At 41.7% G+C, this 11,825-nt stretch overlaps 1 protein-coding gene across 5 annotated transcripts in view; it reads left to right on the top strand.

The window, feature by feature from the left end:
* The first annotated feature begins 2,310 nt into the window (after positions 1–2,310).
* Positions 2,311–11,825, top strand: part of ARHGEF12 (Rho guanine nucleotide exchange factor 12) — a 147,222-nt gene continuing 137,707 nt past the window's right edge. For 4 of the 5 annotated variants that reach the window (XM_039229297.1, XM_039229298.1, XM_039229296.1 and 1 more), the window contains exon 1: positions 2,311–2,664. In XM_039229297.1, coding sequence (XP_039085228.1) covers positions 2,633–2,664 — 32 coding nt within the window. In that variant the 5' untranslated portion in view covers positions 2,311–2,632. Of the gene's footprint in view, positions 2,665–5,342; positions 5,402–11,825 lie in introns of those variants that run through there. The other variant, XM_039229299.1, reaches the window with a different exon arrangement.

Genomic DNA, 11,825 nt, shown 5'->3' with positions numbered 1-11,825 from the left:
GGCAAAATGATATCTAGTATGTTTAAGAAAAATACAGGTTTGGGGATAAGGTTTGCATGTTGGTCATTTTATATAGACTGGATAGAGTTCTTTCCAGTTATATGCAAAAAAATATGCAATTTAGTGAAAAGAGTTCTCTGGGTAGAATTATCCTGGGGTACACCAGCAGGTGGCAATGTGTCCTGGTCTGATCATTAGGAAAGTGGCTTGGAACCTTAATCGACTGCTATTCTTTCCCAAAATAAACATTACAAAATCAGCTGGCTGTGCTCCGAAAAAATAAAATTAAAAAAAAATCATGCAATAAAGAGTCATCTTTGGCCTCTGTTTATCTTTTCCTTTTTTTATCCCGTTCTAACGTCAGCCTTAGCTCATGCATCTATTCATGGATAATGATCTTTTCATGAACTGTTGCAGGTTGACTTAGAAACAGCGTCGTTAAGAAGTGATTGTTTCTCCTTTCCACATCCACTCTTTATTAAATTTGCTTTACCATCTGACTTCCACAGAAAGGCTGAAGATGCACGCCCACCAATGCAGGTTTGAACTCATTAAGTCTTAAAACAGGTAAAGGGACAGCTACTTTAGATGTTGGCAGGTGGAACTGAACCATATTGTCTGTGGTACTTAAAATCGCTACACTACGTAATTATGCAGTCATAAGACTAGATATCTAAATGTACGCTGTAGAAAAAGAAAGAAGCCCTCCCCCCTCCCCAAATATTTGGGGACTCCAGAGAGAACTGCAATGCTTTCTACTGGATCAATGCACTTTATTTGCTGTTCCCATTTCTCTCCACAGCAAGCTTGTGAAGTCGCTGTGGAAAGCACCATGCTTTCTCCATTTGGCAAATCATACATTTCACTTTGCCAAGGCAGAAGCAGCCTAAAAGCAATATTACACCAAGAAATCCTGGCTCCCAATTCCCATACCCTCATTTCCCCCCAGTGCTAAGCACCACCGTCCTCTGACTTCACCCTGGCAGCCAGAATTTGGGAGCCGCGCAGCCCCCCGTCCTGGGACGAGGCCAGCAGGTGCCCCAGGTGAGCGGCCAAGGCCAAACCCGCTCTCTCTGCTGGGGTTTGCTGCAGAAGAGACGGATGGGGTCCTGGCATCTCTACCTGAGTTCGCTTCCAGCAGTGACAAGCAGTCGTTACGTGTTATCAGAAAATAAGAGCAAGTACATCCCATTAAGGAATAAACGTTTCCAGGGCAAGGGGGCGGGTGACGCCTCCCGTCCCGGACGCCTCAGCACTGGGGGAGTGCTCTCCGGTGGTCTCCGAGTAGAGCCGAGTTAGTACAAGCTAGACCCCAAAGTACAGCTCTCCAGCGATCCCGGGGCCTTGGGGGCGACGCTGGGTCGGTGGGTGGGACTCCCGGAGTCGGGCTGTTCCCACCTCCCTCCGCCCCGCAGAACTACTTTTTCGCTCCCCCAAACAGGGCTCCAGCGGAGGCGTCCGCGCGGCACTGGCGAGCGGGTAGGCGGCTGTGGAGACGAGCGAGGCCGGGCGGCGAGGGCGGCGCGGCGGCCCCGCGCGCCGCGGAGGGATCCCGGGTGAGGCGGCTTCCCGAAGTCAGAGGGGAGGAGGCCAAAAAAGTCGGCGGGGGAGGGGAAGCGCGAGCTCGCGCTGGACGCGGCCGGGGCCGGGAAGACAGAACCGGAACCGGAACCCGTGCGCGCGCCTGCGATCGTCGCGCGGCCCCCACCGCCGCCGGCCTCCTCCGCCCGCCGCGCGCGCTCCCGCGAGGGCCCCGGGACCCGGCGAGCCGGTCCTGCGCTCCGAGTGGTCGCCCTCGTCGCGCCGCCACCGCCGCCCGCCTCTGGGGCCGGTGCTTCGAGGCCGGGCCGGACGGGAACCTCCCGCCCCTCGCGGGAACCGCCGCCTACCGGCGCGTCGGGGAGGAGCCGCCGCCGCCGCCGCCCGTGCGGACTGCGGAAGAGTCCGGGCCTCCCAGGGATGGGGAGCAGCCCGCGGCGCTGAGAGATCAGGTTCCTGTCACCTCTGGCTGCGGGACCCCCTCCCCCGGCGCCTGCGGTCGTCTCAGCGCCCGGAGCCTGGTGGGGGCGGCGAGGAAGACGAGAGGGGTCCCCCCGGCCCGGGGACATGGGGCCGCGCGAGCCTGGCGCGGGACGGCCCGAGACGCTGCCTAGGCTGCGGCCACGAGCGGCCGGCAGCCCCCGGTAGAGAGCGGAGACCGCAGCGGCGGGCCCAGCGGCGGCGGGGACTCGCGGGCCCCCGAGACTCCGGAGGAGGAGCCGACACCCAGCCCCGAGCTGATCCCGCCCCAGCCCCGGAGGGACTCCCGGGCCCCTTCCCGGCGGCTCGCCGACTTCCCTGCGTGACGGAGTTTTCTCCCTGTGCCTTGCGGAGGATCGCTCTCTAGCCCTAGCACTCGCCTTCCGGCAGACTCTCTCGGGTTGTTTTGGGAGATAGCCTGTTTTGCTCCGACCTCCATCCCCTTTCCTTGACCCCTTCCAGTCGGCGGTTCTAGATGACTGAATGGAGTTTTGAGTTGGACTTTTGTGTCCCTTGCGGAGTCGGGCCTGATCCCAGAGCACTGGGGGTGGGGTGGAGGTGTTCCTGTAAAATGCAAGTTGGATAAAAGAAGGACCTCTCGCCAAGGGCCCCAATGAGCGGCACACAGCCTACTATCACCGACAGGTTGGTATGAAGCTCCCCTTGCGCTTAGTTGCCCTGGATTCGGCCTGACCTCAGCAGAGAGTCCGTGATAGCCGATTGCCTTTGACCAGTGAAGTTGACAGGCATAGGAGAGAGGGTGGTTTAGGAGGTCTGAAATTAGTCTGGGGTTGCTGCCAAGTTACCCGGTTGATTGGATTTGGAAGTGTAGCCTCCCCTTCCCCCCCCCCTCCCCGCGAGAGAAACTTTTCTCCAGATTCTCAGGGAAGGGTAGGTAAAAAACCATGATTGTGGTTTTCTGTCCGTAGTGTGCATTGGCATTCTGTACTTATCTTGGAACCAGAGGAAGGTCATTTTGGGTGAAGGTCAGTGCCCGAAGTCGGCCGGGGGATTTATTGGACGCATCATCGGTTTTACATCTGCCCTGTCGTTCTCTAGACCCTGTTAGACTGTAGGAATCGCTGTTCGTAAACTTCATTCTGAGACTGCTGCGTGGTGATTTTTGAACGCGATCTTTGAATGTTGACCTGCGTAGCGTTGATTATCTAATAATTTTGCAGGATGTTGAAATTACTAGTAAATTACAGGCTCTTGTTGGAGCTAAGAAAGGGCGGAGGGAAGGTCAAGGGGCTTGATTTCAGTGACTGCATTTTTAGTAGTTTATCTTTGAGAAGCATTTACATTTAAGGGATACAAATCCTAAACGAATTAGGTAGTACGAGCGTGGCAGGTGAATTTATTGAGTTCTGTGGGTCCTTTCTAGGTCATATCTGTGTTGCTGGTGGTTGGTAAAATGAGCCAGACTGTGTGGTTTAAATGGAGTTTCTTTACCCTTCAGGGTAAATTTCTTTGGAATATTAGTTTAAATGATAAATTCCACTTTTGTATTTTATTTCCCCAAAATTTCATTATGACATTGTATGCTGGTTCCAAATTTCAGTCAACTTTTTTTAGTCACTATTCAAACTATTACATCATCATCATCAAAAAAAAAAAAAGGATCAAGTGATTGAATTAGGGAGCCAAAGAAAGCAGTTCGATGAAAAGCGCAACCGTAGTGCTCTTGCAGAAAAATAGTTGAATTTCCTAATAAGAGAGCTTCACCCAAACGTAGGACTCATTTGTTGATTTTATAAGGGCCAGATTCCATTATCATACCATAACAGCTACTCCAGAAACAGAACTTCCTCTTCCTGTTGATGCTTTCCAGTGTCACGTGAATGTTCACCTAAAAGATTCCATTAAATATTTACACTGTATTCTTTGCGTATTTTTTTTTAAGACAAATTTCGGTTTTCAACTTTTCTGATCTCATCCGCATCATGAGTAGCTGCAATGCTTATCTTCATTTCCTTGAATCATCCCCAGTGCTTTTCCTTTCGGGGTGTTTTGCTCCTGAGAAATCACTTTCACGGGTGCGTGGGTAATTGTTTTTATTTTCCTGGTTCATTCAATTCTTACCCTCTCTGTCGAGCCTTTAGACAAGAAATCTTATTAGGAACTGATGTAGTGTTGGTGGTTTTTATTGTGGCAATAGGAGTGTTTAATTTTGCAGAAACAGAACCTAGGGTCACCAGCTCATTTCACATGAAAATCACCTAATAGTGTCCTCCCGATAACCTTTCTTCCTCTCTGCTTCTCAGAGATTTTTTTCTCCTTTTTCCATTATCTTGGAAATAAAATCTTGGGAATTGGGTTTTTTTTTTAATAGGTTAGATGAGGTATAAATACACAATAAGCATGCAGTCAGTGAATGTCTAGACATCCTTTGCCAGGCACTGTGCTAGACACAAAAGATTAAAAGATGAGTATTCTAACTAGAAGATGAATCTGCAGATTGGTTTGGGTATTAATATCCTTGAATTAACACCAGTTCAGGTGCTGGCTGATTTTATATGTATTTTTTCAATAACAAAAAAAACCCCTTTAATAACCTTTTAATTTAATATGTATTGCTGAGACAGTATGGATACCTGTACCTTAGGAATTTACTTTAGGTTTTTTTTTTTTTAAACAAGGGTATTCTTAGGTGACCATTACGTTTCTTTACACATTTTACTCTGTAAATATCAAGCATCCATTTGCGCATTAGAAGAGTAGCTGTTTCTGATTTGAATATATGTTGGAGTGAAACTTGGAAGTGCTGGTTTAGTGTTACTTTTTTTTCTAGGGTAACAAAGTTATGAGAATAGAATAGTTCTTAACAAAGTTATGAGTATAGGATAGTTCTTAGCTTCTCAGCTCTACCTACCTTATCCTCTTTTCTCACTGTCCAGGTCCAGTATACTGTAGGTATATTTTGCTGATTCTAGAGCTTTTTGGCAAATTAACAGTGCCAGTGTAGCTTTTTAAAGATCCTTTCAAGTTTGAAGTACTGTATGTGGTATGGCTTTGTTTTGTAGAGTGTGCAGACCCACCAGGCCAGCTGTGTGAGTTAGAGTTCTTTCATTGTGGTGCTTCTGACTACAGAGTCTGTCTGTCCTCCCTTGAAATCAGACTAGCTGGTTTTGGGCGTTGTTCTGTTTTGCAGTTTGTGGCAGGCGACACATGGCTGAACAAGATAAGAAGGGTTTTATTCTTGTGTTAGGGACGTGCTGGGGCTGGGATGGAATTCAGCTATGTTTAGGCTCTGATTGGTCACTGTGGATACTCAGAACTCTGTTATATCCTGTTATTATTTTGCAGTTAAATTAACACATTCATTTACTTCCTTCTCTTCCTCTTCTACTCTCCAGACCCCTCATGCTCTACTTTTTCAAAGGTATAGTCATCAGTTTAAAACCCAAACTATGTTCATGGTAGCTTTTGTTTTTATGTAGTGTATATGAGTAGTTTGTTTGTTTTTTTTTAAATCTAAGCAGCTTATGAATACCATCCAGCGTCTTGCTTTGTAACTTCTGTGAGATGTATAGTTTTCTTTCCACTTTTAGAATCAGCACTTGAAAAGTGGCAGAAATATCTAATTGCTGTGCTTCACCTTGCTTCGATTGCTGTTTTTAGTCCCAGAATGTGTCCTAATTGTTGGCAGTTTTCTTAGATGCCTGTCTTCTGTCCTTGAGAGTTTAGGGGTCTTACCGCACTTGGAATTTCTTCTGAGAGATAGAGGGGATGGAACACGCTTTCAGTGGACTCACTAAATGATTTCAGGCCAGATTGTAGAACAGTGAATTTTCAGGGACGATACAGGTAGGATTTTGTTAGCAGGGTCTTACTTGAAATAAATAGACCTTTGTCTGGTCTAGGACTTATGGATTTTGTTATTTTGATTGATATAAACAAAGATTTTTGATATATTGGCATTTTCTTAGTATGGGTTCAAGTTTGAGCTTGTTTAACTTAAGGAAACTTCTTGTGAGTGTGTAAACCTATGACTTTATATGCATGTACCCTGTAATTAACATTTTCATTCATGATGCTTTTTCTGCCATCATTGCCATATAATAATGCTTTTGATAAAAAGAAAAACACTCCAGTATGAGTGGTATTTTCAAGGTTGCCTGAGTCATATACAAGGTTAGATTATTTGTAACGTTTACTTGTGAAGTCAGTCATTTGAGAAATACAAAATTGATATTGGAGGACCAGGATCATAGTGCTAACTTTGTATTCAGCTTAATGTTCTTTTCTTCCAGCACAGTAGAAAATCTTGATTCACATAGGCATGCAATAGTACATTGACTTGCACACTTTTACGTGAGTCAACGTGTACAGCATGAAGTTTTTAAAAAGTGCAGAGCTATAGTCTTCCTGATTATTGGAACATTTATAAGATGCTCGTATTTATTTAGTGAGGTGGCAAGAGAATCTTTATTTGAATCACTGCAAAAATATGTTACCCTGCTGATGCTGCTTAATACATTGGTGATTTCTCGTTGTTAAAATGTAGTAGATGGCACTGAGTTAATAAGATTTTTTAAATTGTTTGAATTTTCAGTTTAAAAAATGATATTTGAAGCAAACATTGATGAAATCTATCAACGGTGGAGTTTACGTATTTTTCTGTGGAGCATTATGATTCTAGAGAAGACAGTCAGAAAATCTTTGGGTTAACCTATGTGGTTGTCTCTTCTAAAAGCCATCTAGAAATGGATATGAATTGCCTTCCAAACTGATACGGGTCACAGAGAGCAGGATATTTTAATGGTTTTCTAGAGGTAATTGGAGAGACTCTTACATCATGGTTGTCTGAGAAAGTAACTAGAAATGTTTCCTATCGTATATTTGCTTATCTCTTAGAAATTGACCATGTCACATTTTCAGGAACAGGTCGCTGGAGCTTAACTTCTTTCAGTCTTCTTTGTTAAAACTTGATTGTTTTTTTTTTTTTTTATTTTTAAAATGTTTTATTTATTTCTGAGAGAGAGAGACAGAGACAGAGAGACAGAGAGAGAGACAGAGATGGAGACAGCATGAGCAGGGGAGGGTCAGAGAGAGAGGGAGACACAGAATCCAAAACAGGATCCAGGCTCTGAGCTGTCAGCACAGAGCCCATGTAGGGCTCGAAACCAGGAACTGTGAGATCATGACCTGAGCTGAAGTCGGATGCTTAACCAACTGAGCCACCCAGGCGCCCCAAAACTTGGTTTCGATGAGGTTTTAAAGGTTCATTTGACAATATTCTCTTTTCCCTTTTAATAATTAAGAGTCTTCAAAATATAGTGGCATTTGAACTGGAAGTTTAAAGTGAGTAATATTTTCTTCTGAGTAAAACACTCGCATGTATGTAACAATATTTTACTGTAGTGTAATTCTTTAACATTTACAATGTTTTTGACTCCCCCTAGGGCATATCATCATTTACACTTTAGGCAACACCTAGAATTTAAGTCCAGATTATAAAACTGGAAAGGACCGAGCCAAGATTTTAACTTAGATTTTCTAGCTCTCAAGTCCTGCCCCCTGCCTGCCTTTTTACTTTAAATTATTTTCTTTCTACATGTATTATTTTTTTCTTAATTTCCTTTCGTAATTTTCTAATCTGACCAAGTTAGATTTTTCTCTTATAGGATGCTTTCTACACCTTATACATTCTTGCCTGAAGTAGCTCTAGAGGATAAAGCTCTCGTCATTTCCTCACAAGACTGAACAACAGACTGATAGACTGTTTTTCCTGATCTTTAGTTCAGACTTTTGATTTGTCTTGTTACTTGTATGGACTTGCTGTCCTCCCATTTTGTGTTTATACGACTCTAACTGGCTTAGACAGTTAACCAGCACCCCTTCCCTCCCCCCACCCTATTCTTTGCTTAGCCAGTTTATATTTCTGGTGGTTTGTTGTCTAACAATCAACCTGCCCCTCTTAATGTTTTATTAACTTTTCCCCAGTTGCTGTCCTAGTGCAAAGTGATTTTGTTCCTTAGATGTGCTTATGTATTAATGTAATTCAGAGGGTCTTCAGTTTTCTCCAGGCATAGCCCAAAATTAGGGCTACAGAGATTCTCAAGATCATTGTAATTCACTTTAGGTAGTTTTTAGAATGGATACAGGAGATATCACAATCAAACAAAATAAGTGTATACAAACAGCATAAATACTAAGTCAAGCAATTATGTTATAAAAGGCTTCTTTTACAAAGTGATTCTTTAAAATGAGTGCTCCTAATGTAACAGGTATTATCAATTATGTGACAAATGTGTAGTAGACAAAAATAATAAACATTGGGAGGCATTCTTGGTTGAGAATCAATCAGAAGTGAATATAAAACATCTCTGAACTTGTAAGTAAATGAAGAAATGTAATTGTAGCTCTAAAGTAAAATATCTGTTGCAGTGGGGTGAGATACATCTGGAAGTTGTTCCTTTTTTTCCCTGCAGTAATTTTTCAGTCTCACCTTAAATTGTATGTCACTTTTTCCATTTTTTTTTGTTTCTGCATATTAGTGAAAAGAAATAGACCTCCAGTGCTTAGCATTATTTTTCTAGTGAGATGCACTATTGTTAAAATTGAAAAAATACTGTATCTTTTGGCCACTGTATTTGTAAGAACTCTTACTAATGACAAGAGGCCATAAAAGAAGGAAAAAGTACAATATTTAAATTATTATAAAATCGATATGATTATAGAGCTCTATTGGTAGACCTTTTTCACTGATAGTAACTTGGTTTAAAATTATTTAAATAGATGTCTTTGTTCTTTCATCTTTTGCTAATGATTTTGTTTCCTCAAACTTCAGAATTTTGGAAACATGCCAAAGGGCATTTTACTTTCGCAACTTTAGAGTGTGTAGAGTACCAAGATAGCCCTATGTGAGGGTTTTGTAAGGCAGCTTCCAACTCCCAGAGGAGCTGATGAAACGAGTCCTTTAGAATTCTTTTTAGCTTTTTGATTCTGTGGAGGTAACACTTGATGGTACTGAAGGTCAGCAGAGGCTTTGCCTAAATTGCATAAGCATGCATTATTGACTTTCCGTAAAAGAAGAAATACACTACATTTGCCTTATCGAATTAGCATGTACCAATGCCGCAGACAGTTTAGATTCATACCAAAACAGGATCTTTTACTAATTCAAATGCTGAATCCTGGTTTTTGAGATCATAGTCACATGATAGGCCTGGGTGGCTTCCCAGTGTTGAAAGACAAGCAAATCTAATGGCCAATGAAAAATTAGATTTCCTGTCTTGGGACTGTGAGTAACAATTCACGAAGAAACTCGCAGAGAAATCTAAGAAAATCCGGTTTAGTTAATGCTTACAATTAATTGCCACTTGTACACTGCTTTTTCTTTAATGTTATAAAGGTATTGTAGTCATTTAAAGATATTGCGCTGAGACTACAGTTTTGGTCAAATATTACATTTAAATGCTGATTTTAGGTTTACATACTGAAAAGATCAAAGAGGATTTTGTAGGTCTTCTTTGAATTCAGAAAATGTAGATTATATTGTTGTAAAACTGGAGATTTCATCAGCATCTGAGGAAGTTATATGTGAAATTGGTCATGTAATATAGAAGTTGGCTGTATCTTGTCTAGAAGAATAACAAGTCCCCAAAATACAGATGCTTCCCAACTTACAGTAGTTTTTTAAGACTTTAGGATAGTGCAGAAGCAATATGCATTCAGTAGAAACTGTACTTTGAATTTTGAATGTTGATATTTTTCCGGGCTGGGGACGTGCAGCACAGTTCTCTCTCGATGCTGGGCAGTGGCAGCAAGTCTGCTGCTCCCGGCCACCATAGGGTCACAAGGGTAAACAACCAATATACTTAGAACCATTCTGTACCCTGAGAATCATTCCATTTTTTATTTTCAGTATTCAGTAAATTTCGTGAGATACTCAGCGCTTAATTATGAAATAGGTTTTGTGTTAGATGATTTTGCCCAGCTGTAGGCTAACGTAAGTGTTCTGAGCACGTGGCAGGTAGATTAGGCTAAAGCTGTCATGTTCAGAAGGTTAGGTATTCATGCATTTTTGACTTCCTGATATTTTCAGCTTACAATGGGTTTATTGGGACATAACTCCATGGTAAGTTGAAGAAGATTTGTGCACTTAAATATGTATAAGAAATCTCATGAAGGGGCTTAAATATACCGTTCCATTGATTTTAGATGGGTTATCTGCCTGTGCTCTGGACGCAAACTGGTATGATGTGGTTTGCCCTGTACTGTCTCTGTGGTTTACTCAGAGGAAGTGGTTCTTGTGGGTGAAGGTCTGATCTTTTCAGAGATTGTTGGTGGCACATGCACTGTCAGCTTATTTCCTGTTTCATTGCCTGGTTGGGCAAGACCTTCTCAGAGCAAGTACTGCTGAAGGGGTATTTAAATATTTTGTAGTAGCAGGATGAATGGTTACAATGTCATATAACATCTACCTTTCTGGGGGTATGAGGGTTAAGTTAATGTCTGTGAGATGCTTTGAGATCCTAAGATGAATAGGGCAGACATATTCATAATCATATTTGCAAGTTACTGCTATGTTCAGATATTGCTCAAATTTAAGCAAGAAACTTTTTTTTTTTTTTTTTTTTTTTTTTTTTTTTTTTTTTTTTTTTTTTTTTTTTTTTTTTTTTTTTTTTTTTTTTTTTTTTTTTTTTTTTTTTGCAGTAGAGTGTTACTCTGTGGACCTTGACTTCTGTAGCCATTCAAGTGTTGTTTAATCACTGTGAGAGTCATGGTTAGGAGTTTTTCTTTGTTTTCTTCTAACCCTTTATAAAATTTTATCGTCCATGGGTTAACTTAATGGAGTGGATACCTTTTCTACAGTACTGGTTAAGTCTTGTTCACTAAACAATGGTTCAAGCATGCTTTTTCACTAGTATAACTGGCTCCCAGAAATAATAGAATTTAGAGAGTTTTCCTTTGAAATCCTGGCTGTACCACTCGCTCATATACAAAACCTTGTATTGGCTTTGCTCGAACCTTAAGAGCAAACAACTGATTGAATTACAGATGTCATACTTCTGGGGTTTTTTTGTTTTTTGTGTTTTTGCTTACATTTAGCCTTTGCTGCTTTAAAAAAATTAACAATGAACATTTTCTGGGAAGAGACTTTCTTTACAGCTACCTTGCCAACTAAGTTTTGAGTTCCTCAAAAGTAGAATAGTTCTTATTCATTTTTAAGTAATTACTATTTGCTTTAGTGTGCTTTTATTTTTTAATATAAAAAATCATAAGGAAGAAGAAAATAGTCTAAATTATTCAGCTACTTAAATAATGTTGTTCAGGTTAAAAAAAAAAACACCCAAAAATTCAAATGATATATAATGGAATAATAAAGTCTCCCTCTGATCTTACCTCTATCCCTATATACCTATCACTTTTCATACTCCCCTCACAGGTAACTACAGCTAAATTTTCTCCGTCTTCCAAAACATCCTTACAATATAGCAGCCTATCATTTTAATATTCTTTGTATCTAGCCAGTAGTAGGTATATCAGTTTCTGCTATGGTTGTACTACCATAACAACAGCTTCAAATTTCAGTGGCTTAAAACACTGGTTTATTTCTTGCTGGCATTACACCTTGTTAACTGTGGATTGGCTGTAACATTTTTGGAAACCCGGCTGAAGGAACAGGCCCTGTCTGGAATATGTCATTTGCGTGGCAGAGGGAGAGAGCAGGAAACATGCAAACATGCAGTGGCTCTTAAAGCTTCTACTCAGTCATGGTGTCCATATATCACTCATGTGTCATTGGCTAAAGCAAGTCATACAGTCAGGCTCATCGTCAGTGTGCCAGGGAGGTATAT

The sequence above is a fragment of the Hyaena hyaena genome, unplaced genomic scaffold, assembly GCF_003009895.1.
Source record: "Hyaena hyaena isolate Hyena2069 unplaced genomic scaffold, ASM300989v1 scaffold_37, whole genome shotgun sequence".
NCBI lineage: Eukaryota > Metazoa > Chordata > Mammalia > Carnivora > Hyaenidae > Hyaena > Hyaena hyaena.
Note: the sequence above shows the minus strand (reverse complement) of the source record. Positions and strands in the feature narration are given on the sequence as shown.